The 14144-nt window shown below is 35.2% G+C and overlaps 1 protein-coding gene across 1 annotated transcript; it reads left to right on the top strand.

Moving 5' to 3' along the window:
• Positions 1 to 5385: 5385 nt before the first annotated feature.
• LOC109804111 (GRAS family transcription factor family protein) lies at positions 5386 to 7286 on the top strand. Its single transcript, XM_020365888.3, has one exon. The coding sequence runs from the start codon at positions 5974 to 5976 to the stop codon at positions 7132 to 7134; it is 1161 nt and encodes a 386-aa protein (XP_020221477.1). The 5' UTR covers positions 5386 to 5973; the 3' UTR covers positions 7135 to 7286.
• The last annotated feature ends 6858 nt before the right edge of the window (positions 7287 to 14144 follow it).

The following is a 14144-nucleotide window of genomic DNA, read 5'->3' as shown; positions in this document are numbered from 1 at the left end:
ATCCTTTGAAATCTAATAAACTAATTTTATAAATTCTTAAGATATAAATTCATTAAAATTCATATTATAAAATTTTAATTAAAAAATTCTTTTAAAAAAATATTAAAATTCATTGCATTCTTATAAAGTCTTTTGAAAAAATCTTAAAATTCATTAAATTTCTGAAAAATATTTTAAAATTTACAAGATATTTTTATGCTAAAAATATTTTATGACACCTCAATTCAATACACCCCTTTAAAATATTTTATTATAATTTTGATCTTCATAATTTTGAAATTAAGCGATATTGTTTCACTTAAGTAATGTCATTTAAAATTAAATATTAAATGATGACATGTTTGTAAATGATATTATCAAGCATTAGTTAGTCATATAGAAAATAATAGTATTAAAATATTTTTAAAAATTCAAAAAAATTATAAATTATATTTTAAATATAAAAAAAGAGTAAAAAGCAATACTATTCTTTTATATAAGCCAAATATGGCTAACTAACTGTTAGGAATTCTTGGGCACAACTTTAACTATTTAATTTTGGACATCATTTTAATGAGTGAATGGACATTATTTAGTTTTAAAAATTAGAAAAACTAAATTTATAATAAAAACAAATTTGAGAGTTGAAAATTGCATATTTACATACTAAAAATGAATCTATTTCAATCGTATATTATTATTCAATGAAATGAATAGCAAATGATAGTATGATAGAAAAAGCTGTATTTATATCAATATCATATGACTAAACTAATCTGTTCTTATCCTAACAATCATCTTTTCCTAACCATCTAATTCAGGGCAAGCCATTAAAAAGAAAAGACTGTGTCTATAAAGTCAAGGCTTCAAATAATAATTAAGAGATATAAGATGATATTAGAGACCAGAGAGGAAATAAGAGTACTACAACTACAGGGTATGAGTCCTAGCTCTGCATCTGATTTTGTGTTCTCAGATATATAACACCAAATTCACAATTTTGTTCTACTATATTTTTATTTGGCAATTTTAGACTCTTAACTTTACAAAATCCGATCCATAACTTGGAAGAAAAACATAAATATTAAACAAAAGACCATTGATTCAGCAGAATAGTGATAAATATTCCAAGCTAAGTGGTTGATATCGAACCCAAAATTCCCTTTGTTATTAACACTACCCAAGGCAAGAAGCATATATACTGAAATTCCAACCTACACCTTCTCTCCAACTTGTTGCTGAATTGTCAAGAACATTTCCAACGTGTCTAGACCAAAATTGCAACACACATTCCTGCACCGAGTCATGAGCAAAAATCCACACTCTCCCCATGCCTTGCATGTGCCAACACAACTCCAACACTTTCCCTTCTTCCTATATAACAAACAACAAGCTAGTCTCCAACAACACAACTCAACTTACACTACTATCTAACAATTTGCACTTTTTGTTCTTTAATTTCCATCCAATCCCTATACCCAGTTTGCAAAGCTAATATGGCGTCTATTTCAAAGGCCATTAGCCTAGAATGCAAGAACCATGCATGTGCAAATAATGGTGCTGATCCCTATCTTTATGTTCTTATGGCTTGCACTGAAGACGATTCGGGCGTTGCATATATGGAAGGTGACGATGATGACGATGGTTATGACTATGCTCCCGCAGCATAATAAACTCGCTTTACTTATTAGTAAGCTTGTATTATTATGTAACAAAACCAAATTTTAGTTTTGGGGCTCTCAATCCATTGAATGACCCCAAGTTTTGTATGCAAGATCAAGTATAGTATCCACTGTATGCTGTGTCACACATCATATTTTACTCAACAATCTTGGTAGTAAGGTAGGTGATGGAGATACACATAGTTTAGAAATAAGTAAGTGTTGGAGATACTCAATTTAAATAAGATTATTGTAATGTTTATAAGTATGCAGTAATCCTCTTCTTACAAATAGATATTTTGTAACTTTAAGTTAAACTTTTAATTTACTTTCTTAATAAATTATAAAAGATAATATTTTAATAATTATTAATTGTTGTTGATGTTATTGAATTCTCGAGATATCTAATCCTTAACATAAAAGAAGTATATTCTTTGTAAAATAAAGTCATCCTAATGAATGTATAAACGTGATTATCATAAAACTTGTTATTCCTCAGAATAATCATAATTTTATAACATTTTATACTAATGAACGTATAAGCGAAATTATCATAAAACTTGTTATTCTCATAATAATCATGATTTTATCACATTTTATTTATTACTTTTTTCTATCATGTACCGGTGGGAACACCATAAGAGAGTCATTCTAAAATGATATGACGGGACAATTTTTGAAAGGTCCTAAACCAAGATAACTTAACAGTACACGTGTCATGTGAACATTTTTTTTCCTTTCTCATATCTGCCAATTTGACCATCTAATTCAGGGAAAGCCATAAGATATAGAATGTGTACACAGTTGAGCAAGGAAGGATAAAGAAAGGGATATCATCAAATAAGAGACGGTCAAAAAAAAAAACAAAAAATTGGAATATAGTCATTTACTTCAAAGCAGCGCAACTACAGGGTATTCAATCGGCTCTTTTTTCTGATTTTTGAGTTCTCTCCTAATCAAATGTAAACACGTGCATTGCTGTTCTTCTCCTCTAACTCTTGAACTATGATTTTACTAACTTTCTTTTATATAAAATTTTAATACCATTATATTCTTATAGTTGTATCAGGCGTGTAAACAAGTACGAGTATCATGTGAATTCAAGCTGACCTAATGAGTCAGATTTGGATCTCTTGAGAGTTCAAGTTATACTTGATCAAATCTGAGTAAAATCTGATACTATATGAATTGGTAACGAGTTGTGTATTTCAACCGAAAAAATGTTTCATTCGTATGAATTTTGGTCATATTAAGAAAAAATATGGGAACTTTCAATCAACAATTATAATTTCTATATCTATTATTGTACCTTTTATTTTTCTTTTCATGCTATTTTAATTTAAAGTCAATTTTAATAATTTCATATGTTAGTTTGAATCTTGATTTTATTGACTATAATATATTAAAAATAGTTATAAAAAATAATATTTTTACTTTCTTCTAATAAATTATCAAACACACATATTACAAAATTTATTAATTATCATTAAAAATATTGTATTTATAATAGAAACAAATTAATAAATTGTTATAAAACAAAAAAATTATGAATTTATTTATATATTAACTATTTTTTCAAGCTGATAAATTAAATAGAAAAATATATATTATAGAAATAATATTATTATTAAAACAAAATTATAAATAAAAAAAAAACAAAAAAAAATTGCTGTTGAGAAATCTGTTATCGGTTAACCAATTTTGTTAATGCATAAATGAAAAAAAAAATTGAAAAACTGATGGCAATTCCAAGTGGAGTAGATTGAAGTTCTCCACTCTTGAACCGCCAAACTTGATCACTTCCTTGAGGCAATCCAACTGATGATCAAATCTCGGATGGAAGAGACTTTGAATGAAGAAGGATGGAAGAAGTAAGATCCGGAAACACCTATGCCAAAGGAGCAAAAGAATGCTCACAAGTTGACCTAGATCCTAAAAGCAAGGCTAAGAGCTTGCTCGGCCAAGTGACTTTGAAGGGAGAGAGTTTGTTGAATATTTTCAGAATTCTCATTCAAATTATCAAAGTGAATACAAGAATGAAGAATTTGAACTTATATAGGCTCGGTTTGAAAGCAAAATGGTGCCAAGGTTCAAGCATCACATTTTGGCGCCTAGATTTGAATTCCAATTCAAATTTGAATTCAAATCTTCACTCCCGATGTGCTTGGCTGTGAACCTAGGTGCTCTAATGCATCTAAATTTAATTTAGGAAGAATTTAGGGTTGATTTGAAGGTACACATGTTCAGCCACAAGTGGTGCCAATCATGTGACTCAAATGCAAATTAAATGCCTTCCAAATTAAATCTAGTTTTAGCCTAATTAGCCTATTTAAGTAATCCTCCAATATTCCTATTCTAATGGCCTAAATACAATGGCCAAACAAATACAATAGAAAGGAAAAATTACAAGAATGAAAATGAGTCCAATGAGCCTAAAGCCCAAAAAGTCCTATATTAAGGTTCATAATACAAGAACAAACAAAATGAACTCCTACACTACTCAATATGCAATAAATGTGGTCAATCATGTAAAGTCCAAGTGAAGAGAACCTTAGGCCTACTAAGCTTTGAAGCAGTCAAATTTTCAAGTAGTCTCCTAGCCATAGCTCTAGTGGTTGAACCTTTGGTCTATGCTCTTCCATAAAAAACTTAGGTGAGAAATTAGCTAATAGGAGATAATTAGGTAAGAAATTGGTTAGTGAGAGATCAAATTTTGAACATAAATAGTAAATATAACACTTTGATAAATATATTTCAGAGTATGATTTGGTAAATTTATTTATTCATTGTAATATTTAAATAAAAAAGTCACGAACTAAGATATTTGTTGTTTCTCCTTTTGTTTAATATATACGTAGCGGCACGTTTAGCTTATTTTTTTCTTTTAAGAAAAGCAACCAACAAATTTTTGCGGCCGCAGTCACTAGATTTGAAGTTGTTAGCATATGTGCTTAAACATTTGGGTTCAGGAGTTCAAATTTTGTCTTAGTCATGAGCTTTTGACAAGCCCAGTCGCAAGAAATCTGCTCCCAAATGATTGAAGAACTTTAACTAGTTGAGCTTAAGATAAGAAAAGAACCTATGCTTTATTGTTTTCCCTAAATGGGCTTCGTTGTTTATCAGCCCAATGCTTTTTCTTACTTATATGTAATATGCTACCTTGACGAGGAGAATGGAGAATTTATTTACAATTTATATATATATATATATATATATATTTTTTTTTGCAGTAGCAAACCCTAGTTCTCTAGTAACTTCTTATCAGTTGCAATTAAAAGTATCATCATTTTATCTTTATAATAGGCCACTTGGTAGCAGAAAGTTATGTCTTTTAGTTAATGAATAAATAAATAAAATAAACATTGTAGCAAGTCCACCCAAGCAAACAGAGCAGGTGTTGGACTCAAATTTTTCTTGACGGTAGAGACAAATTCTCAAATGTCATGGGCTAGTGATTGTTTGTCCAACTATTCAACCCCTTGCCCAATTCTCAGTGATCGATTAAAGTTAACTAAGCAATAAACATAGAGTTTAGACTCAAGTCTCAACAAAACCCACACTAACTTCATCCGAAGCCTTACCAATTAATTAATCACAATGTCGCGAATGGGAGAGGCAAGGTTTGATTCAGTGTCATTTCCATTTTGTTGACTAGGCAGCATGACTCACCCCACCACTATAATATGAGCACGCGTGGTGTGCTGAGCACCTTTATTTGGGGAAGGCCACAACACTACCATTGGTTCTCATTCATTCTCCTTTTCATGTTGACACCCCTTCCTATTCTTAATTCAACAACTCTACATTCCACAAAATCCAAAGCATATGCATAGCTCAACACCCCCCTCAAACCATTCTAAACTCCCCCAGCCACTAACCTCAACATGAAATTTCCCATCCAACAAGTCAAACAGCTACCCCTGACACCGCCCATGAGGTCATCACAACTCTATAGTTTTTTTTTCTTTCTTTTCTTCGTAACAAGACTCTTATTAAAGAGTTTATATATTTAAGAAGAGTGAGACTAAGTTTAGTATTACTCAACACTCAACACTCAACACTTAACAAAACGACATGTTTAGGATGGCTACGATTTGGGATCCTTGTGGGACGGTTGTCCTATGTGGCCACTAATAATGTCAAAAAATATTTATGAAATCCAAATGTCTTTTTCCAACCAATAAAAAAACCTCATCACTCCTGCATCCTTGTCAAAAGCCAACCACAGCGAGACAAGGACTTATTCATATATAAATTTCACCAACTAAACCCACCAACAGGCACGGCCACCCGAGTTAACTAAACTCACACACAGAGTGTCGTTTTGGGTTACATGGACAACCACCGAAACCCAACCCCGAAAAACGCCATTGGGCTGTGTCTCCTCCCACAGGAACTAATCCAAAACATCTTCCTCTCCCTAGTACTCCCCGAAATCATTCGCTTGAAGCTCCTCAACAAGTCCTTCTCCCGAATCATCTCCGACCACGCCTTCGTTCGCCAGTGCAACCACCTATCAACCTCCACCACGTGGCTCTTCGTCTACAAAAAGCGCTGGCTCCGCGACGCCGTGCTCCACGCCTTCACCGACCGGAGCTCCGACCGCTGGTTCCGCATCCCCATCGCCGACCTCCTCAAACCCGCCCACTTCCACGGCGAGGATCTCTACTTCCTCGCCGCCTCCAACAACGTCTTCCTCTTCGCCTCCAACACCGTCCGCGAGGTCGTCGCCGTTAACCTCGTCGCCGTCACCGTCAAAAGAATCCCCCCTTCCCCGCTCGGCCCACGTGGCACCTCCTCCTGGAGGCGGTCCGGGATGAAGCTCGTGGCCGACCCGTCCGGCTCGGGCCAGTTCCGGTTCATGTTCGCGGAGTTCGTCGCGAACCGGCCCGTTCTGTTCGTGTACGACTCGGGGTCCGACACGTGGCAGTCGAGGGAGGCGGAGGAGAGCGTGGTGGCGCCACGTGGAGGGGGTCACGTTTTCCTGAACGTGGTTCACGGGCCGAGGGAGAGCGTGTTGGTGGCGTCGTCGGGGGAGCGTTCCGCCCCCGTGGTCCTGCGGCCGCGGTTCGACGAGGGGAGGACCGGAAACCTGACGGTGGGGTTCAGCTGGGGGAGCGTGATCGACCGGCTACACGTGTACGGTGATGGGTACATGATGATCGTGAAATCGGAGGGTGATGGCGAGGGCGCGAGGGTGCTCAAGGGTGTGGAGCTTTGGGGGTTGGGGTTGGAGGGGAGAAAGTGGGAGCTTGTGTCTGCGGCTCGCGGCGTCATTCGGAAGCCTTATGCGGCTATGATGGGGTGCTTGGAGGAGAAAAACGGCGTCGTTAAGGCTGCTTTGGTGTCCAATTGTGAGGGGCTTTGGGACATGACGTGGCTCTCTTTCGACACCAAGTGGAACCACTGGACGTGGATGCCTCTCCCTGATTGCAAGATGAAGGGTTGGAACATGGCTGGCATAAGCTTCTCCTCGGGACTTACCTTGCCGTGAATGTGATTCAACAACATCTTGTTACTTGTCTTGTGTTACACCTCAATAATGCTTGCTTCTCCTGCTTTTTTTTCTAGACTTGTTTTGTTGTAACCATGTGTAAATACGATTAGTTTAGCTAGCTGAATAAATGAGTTTATTAAGACCGTTTAGTATATATGTCAGTTCATCGATCCAATTTTTCAACAATTCAAATTCAAATTTAATTCATCATAGACATTTTAAAGTCTTGATGTTTGTTCAGTATTACTTATGAAACTCAACTCACCTAAATTTATAAAGTTGATTAGTTAAATTTTTCAAGAAGTGGTTTGAACTTTTTTAATTTTAATCAGTTTGGTATATTTCAATTATCTATTTTATATTTATAAAATCCAATTGATCTATTTTATAAAAATAAACCGAACATTTAGACTAATTTTACGAAATGAATTGATTAACCAAATTGTTTCTATAAAATGGGTAACCTTCATTTTTCTCAAAATGGATATGTTTTTAGGCAAAATTTACCATAGACCTATGACTTATGTGGTTCATGGATGGACCAATGAAACAAAATATAATTTCATTAACAGAGAAGTAAAAAATACCGTTAGATATATAAATAATAAAATTGAATGATTTAGATTTATTTGATAATAAAAATTTTATTAATGTATTAATCTTATTTTTTATGGTATTTATGGTAAAAATACTGTCAAATTTTTTTATACAAAAAAAAAAAAGCTCTCATCATCCCATTGTCATCCCTATCAATCTTAACCTTTTTCTTTGACTCTATCAATCCCAACATCTTTCTTCGACTTTATCATCTCCAATCTCCTTCTTCGGCTCCATCAACCCCAACAGCCACATCACCTTTAGTCCCTTAAGGGTTTCATTCCCCCTCCCTTGAGACTGACGACAAGATCGTCATCGTCTACAAAAAGCTTAATGGCCTCGCCTACAACAACGTCTCTGTCCTCGACAACAACTATCTTTGTGATGGACACCAAGGTGAAGGAGACAGGGTTCAGGTTTTGGGCAAAGAAGGAGAAGGTGCACAACAGAGAGGGAGAAAGTGCAAGCACCATGGAGAAAGCGCAAGTCCCACACCCCTAACACTTCTTCCTAGTGAGCTGTGACTCCGACGACAACAATGAACCTTTGACTCCAGCAGGGAAGCTGCGTGAACCAGATCCCTTTACCTTCCTCTTCATTTGCTAAAACTCTACCAAACTCCACTATCGACATCATCTGCACCTATCACGAGAATCCTATGCCATCGTAGGAAAGGCTCGTTGCCCTCTCCTACGACCCAACTCCTTATGTCGCATGCGCCAAGTCCACTATTGTCGATAGCCACCACCACCACCTCGTTGTCTACAACACCTACGAGCGTGACTTCCACCTCGCCTATGTTGGGTTTCGCAGCAGTGGCAATGGCCAACAGGTGACTATCCTCAACAAGTGGGTATGTGACAAGTGCATTGCTGCTAGAGTGAAGAGCAAGCAGTAGTCCCTGAAGTTAAATTTAAGCATCTTCTTAAAAAAAGTTTTTTAATGTTTAAATAATTTAAATAAAAATAAAGATAATTACTGTTGACTTATTCATCCGTGGATAGTATGACTCATCGCCCTTTTTTTATAAGTTCAATTTTAGTTGAATTAGATTTGGTTTGTTTTTTTTTCTCCCACCTACCATTTAATGAATGAACTATAGGCGGTGAGTGGTACTAAAATATTGTGATTCCGAGTGATGCTGGTTTTGGGTGGTCATACCTGCACCTTTAATTAATTAGTAGTATCCAAAAATGTGAAAAGCGTTATTGTTATTACCTTTTATGAAAACCATTTACTGGATGAACTATAGGATAATAATATAGTATTGAAAATGAAAAGGGAAAGTTACAGTGGGTGATACAACGCCTAAACATGTTATTTACCTAATAGAATCCAGAGTGTGAAATAAGGTTCAAGTTTCTGTAACATTGCTTGAAAGTGATGCAATAATCATATTCAAGTGGTAGGAACTAGGAATTGTGAAAAGATGTATGATTAAATAGCTTAACTTAAAGGTCGGTTCCTTGCAAAACTTAATTAAGAAAAGCTTGGGAGATTTAATAAAATTCAAATTCCAGTCAAAAGGATATGATGAATATTCATAAAAGTAAATTGAAATATCGAGCCACATCCACATCCAAACATATGTTCTCTCACGTACAGGAAAAACCCTTTGATATTTGGTCCCAGCAGCTTCCCTCTTTCCTTTTTCTCCTTTAGTTTGATTGAGACCTCTTTCCTTGTCATACACACGCGCACACGATTGTTTTCATGCACAGTCAGGGATAACACATGAAATTCAAATTTTATATTCATTCCCTGGTTGAATTTTGTAATTTCTCTATTTACAGATGGTTTTCACCTTTTACTTTCAAATTCCTCGAAAGCTATTGTTTTTTTTCACCTAAGCAATCCTGATACTTTAGCCTTTTTGAGTTTCTGAAATGGTCCCTAATGTGTTGGCCACATTATTCACCCATTAATATCAAGAATGGCTTTTACGCTTTTGGATTGGCATAAAGTTCTTTAGTGAATTGCACTAATATAAATATATTTTTTCGTCTTTTCTTTAGCATACCATCGTGCAATGATATTTTATTGTTTTTATTTTATATGTTCTTATTAAAATTTACAGATGGGACGGAAATCGGGATGATATCTTTGTTGCTTTAATATTTTTGACAATGAGAATATCCATAAAATTACTTTGACACTCAAGTTAAAGGGAAGTTCAAGTTAAAACCCATATTAGCTAGGGTTAGTGTGATGGACGATGGTCCAATGTGGTTCATCTTATCTCTGGGTTTGAGATATAATTGTGTGATTTCAGGAAGTAATTTCGTAGAGGTAATTATGTGTGATATCTTTGCAGATGTGTTCTTATGATTTTGTAAGGTGTTTAATAAATTTTGAGATTCTTGGAGATATGGCACAAGAATCACTCATTCATCACCTTCTGGGTCAAGTTTTAGATTACAAAGAGCTAAAAAGACTGTTTGGTAAGTCTGGGTTCAAGATGAGCTGAACTCAATTTTCTTGAGCTGGGTGGTACATTACATACTTGTATCAAACTTCTAACTCAATTGAATAAGCAAAGTGGTATGTGGGTTGTAAACATTATTAAGAATCTCAACCAGGTATAGTCAACTAACACTACAAGAAAATTCCAAATTAGAGATGGAAAGATCCTTCGCAAATCCCTTGCTAAACAGAATGGCGAGAGAATAACGAGGGATTTGTGAAAGAACGATTCCCTCGCTAAATTCAAGTCACAAATTAGCGACGAAAGCATATCCCTCGCACTTCCCTCGCTAACTTCCTTCGCCACTCCCTCACAATTGGCTTTGCTAATCTATCGCAAATTTATGCCACTAATTCATTGCTATCACCTCGCAAATGTAGAACCCCAATTCCCTCGCTAACTGCATTTGATATTTCCTTGCTTACACACCGCAAAACCCTCGCAAGATATCCTTCGCTACTTTGTTGCTACTCCATCGCAAAATGTTGCTCAATTATTTCCTTGCTAGTTTTTTGCTACTTTGTCACAATTATCCCTTGCTATATTGTCGCTAATTCCATGCCAAATACCCACGCTAATCTCTCGCAAATCTGTCGCAACATATCAATTGAGGTCCCTCGCAAATCCCTTGCTTTGCCCTTGCAAATTCTTGACAACATATTTATTGAGTTTCCTTGCGAATTCTTCGTGAATCCCTCACAAATCCTTCAACATATAACTATTAAGATCCCTCACAAATCTCACGCTAACCCCTCTGATCGAGGCCGTACCCGGTCAAATAAAAGTAGTTAAATGTAATACTAGGAAGCTTTCCTAGGTCGTCTCCCAAGGACCATTTGTCTTTGTCAAAGGTTCAAACACGAAGGGGGGTGTTTTGGTTCAGATTTATCAAGGTTTAAAACACAATAAAATGCAAGTAGAACAGTAAGTAAAGCATGTTGACTCCTCGTTAAGATTGTAACTCTCTTATCCCTGGTTCACAAAAGATTCCTCTATCAACAACTTAATCCTTGTTCCATCCGAGTTAACCAACTAAGCGAAGATTAACTCAAGACTTCCCTACACAAATTAAGCAAACGTATACAACATTGAACTTCTCTCCAAGATTAAGCAAATTGTGGTCTTAAACGAAGCCAACTCGGATTCATTAAGCATGAATGGATGTTGAAAGCATTTAATATAGAAATCCAATGAAGAAGAAGAAAGCGGAACAGAGATGCATATACGAATAAAACCTCAAATAGAGCTTCCAATCCCCTCAAGGAGCCAACCCCAAGGGTTTTAGCCTTCCATTAAAACAAAAATGTAGTAGATGAAATGAAGAACAACAGAAACATAAACATCTAGTGAGAAGAAAAGAAAACTGAGAATCTATATTAACTTCAATATCAAAATGCAAGTCTCCAATACAAGCAAGGAAGCAAAATGTAAAAAGGAAGAAGAAGCAGAACAAAAAACATGAAGAACAACAACAAAAATGTGAAAAACCTAAGGGAAGAAGAAGAATTCAAAACATAAACGTGGTCACATCAAGTGTTGGCTGCTAGGTCAGCCCTAACCTAGACCTAAGACCTAAAAATGAAAAAATGGCCCCCCTGCTCATGTGTCTGGCCCAAATTTACAAAAATAAGGTTAACAAAAATGTAAATATATTGGTGATGTGGCGCTGACATGACAATGTGGTGTTGACATGGCACTTTATCTCTTGAAGTCCAAAATTAATATCCAAGGCCAAAAATGCTTCACAATTAACCTGAAAATAATTAATAGACAAAAATTAGACCAAGTGAATTGGAATTAATTAAAATTCGAATTACTAGCCCAATGAAGCCCAAACAATGAAACTGTGCAATTAATAAGCGATTAAGCCATCATTGTGGAGTATACTTGTATAATAACCTTATAAAAATAACCCTCATAAAATATCCCCTCATACAAATACCAATAAAATAACACCAATCAGTGGTATTAGAGCCACCTGGTTGGATGCGGTAACAACCCTCATAACCCCTCATAACTCATAAAAATGATAATGTGATATATAAAGAAAGATTCCGCTGCATGAAATGTTAGGTCCCTTGTTTGAGAGGAGGATTGTTGGGATACAAACAAGTCTCACATCGATAAAATAAGACAAGAAATAACAACTTATATAGTCCAAACATACTCCAATGATAGAGAGGCCTTTTGGGTGATGACCAAAGTGGACAATATCTCGTCATTGTGGAGTATGCTTGTTTAATAACCTTATAAAAATAACCCTTATAAAATATCCCCTTAAAAAACATACCATGAAATAACCCCAACATCGGGCATTTCCTAATTGACGAGATTTTCAAAAAGGAAGTCTAAACCATCTGTGAGCAAGATCGAAATTTTTCGGGTTCCGACTACGAGGGATTTGCAAGGAACGTATTCTCTTGTTTGTGTGGGATTGGTGAGAAAACCTTTCCCTACCTAATTTGCAAAGGATTTGCAAGGAATTTGCGAGGACTATACTTATAGCTCATTAGCGAGAGATTTGCGATAGCGAGGGATTTGCGACGAGAAAACTCCCTCGCTAGATGAAAATTCATTTTTTTTTAATTTTTGGCTAACAATTTGGAGAGGGATTTGCAAGGGCCTAAGTTTCTCGCTAGATAAGTATTAACTTTCCAACTTAAGACACCTAACATATGGACTTTTAACTTTGTATGCATGTGGTATCAATAACTCTTAGCACAACACATATATGAGGCAACCTATGAGAGCATGGAATAACACATATTACCACTCAATTGGTAATTAAACATCCACTCTCAACTAAGCTTTATCTCTCACAATCTCATCTTGCTCAACAAGATCATGCTCACCTACATGGCAATCAATCCAAACAACAATAGAAACAATACAAGAGAGGTGTGAAAATATATCTCACACATGTTAAGGCATATATAGGAAATTCGTGATACCCTTCTACCCCAAATAATTTTAATATAATATTATTAAGAAAATACATTCTTTTTCAAATTAAAAGAATTTTTGCATGTAAGGTAAAAGGATGCACACGCCTTATCTCACTAAATAAAACCTCATCTACTTTCATTAATAAATATGTTTTTTGGAAAAAAAGAATTAACTAGGCATAACTACCTTTACAAGTTTTCAAAATAAAATAAATACTAAGCATGATAATAGAAATTGAAGGTCTTAAATAACATTCTCAAAAAAATATATTTACTATCCACTACCCCGAATGCCACATTAATAAGAGAAACTCCTATCAAAACTATAAAATTGAAGTCTTAAGATTCATTTTTCTCAAGCTCAAACTCCTATACTCGATTAGCTATTGCAATTGACGTTTAGCACAAACAAGAGAAATAACAACAAACACAAGAAGAGTGAGAATATATCTCGCACGTGTTTAGGCACAAACAAAAAATATGGATAATACGTAACTAGTTTTAGTTTGAATATTCTCCCATAGTCCTTCATCATGGTCATCACATGTAGCATGTACATGTTGGTCCCTACGGTTAGAATCTAGAAGGGGGGGTTGAATAGATTCTATGTTATTTTTCCTTTTCTTCTTTGCTTTCTAAATCTTTACCAAACAAATCTTGATTTAAAACAAACCTTTAAACAAAAAAGGTAATTCAGAGTTATAAATGCACAGCTTATCCAACAAGATTTGAATAACAAGATATGTAAAGATTGAATTTATCAATTACCAAGAATCTTTAAAGTTCAGTTTTAATCTTATTTAAAGATAATTTTCATGTGCAAGGAAACAGTTATTTCAGTTATATTCATAACGGAGATAATCTATTACCTGTGATGGTAATCTATTACCACGAGTTAGAATAACTGAACTAATTGTTTCAGCTCCTGTTTTAATCTATTACCTAACATGGTAATCGATTAACACGATGCCAAAATAACACAAAACTCACATTTGGAACAG

The sequence above is a fragment of the Cajanus cajan genome, chromosome 6 (assembly GCF_000230855.2).
Source record: "Cajanus cajan strain Asha chromosome 6, NIPB_CcT2T_4, whole genome shotgun sequence".
NCBI classification, from domain to species: Eukaryota; Viridiplantae; Streptophyta; class Magnoliopsida; order Fabales; family Fabaceae; genus Cajanus; species Cajanus cajan.
Note: the sequence above shows the minus strand (reverse complement) of the source record. Positions and strands in the feature narration are given on the sequence as shown.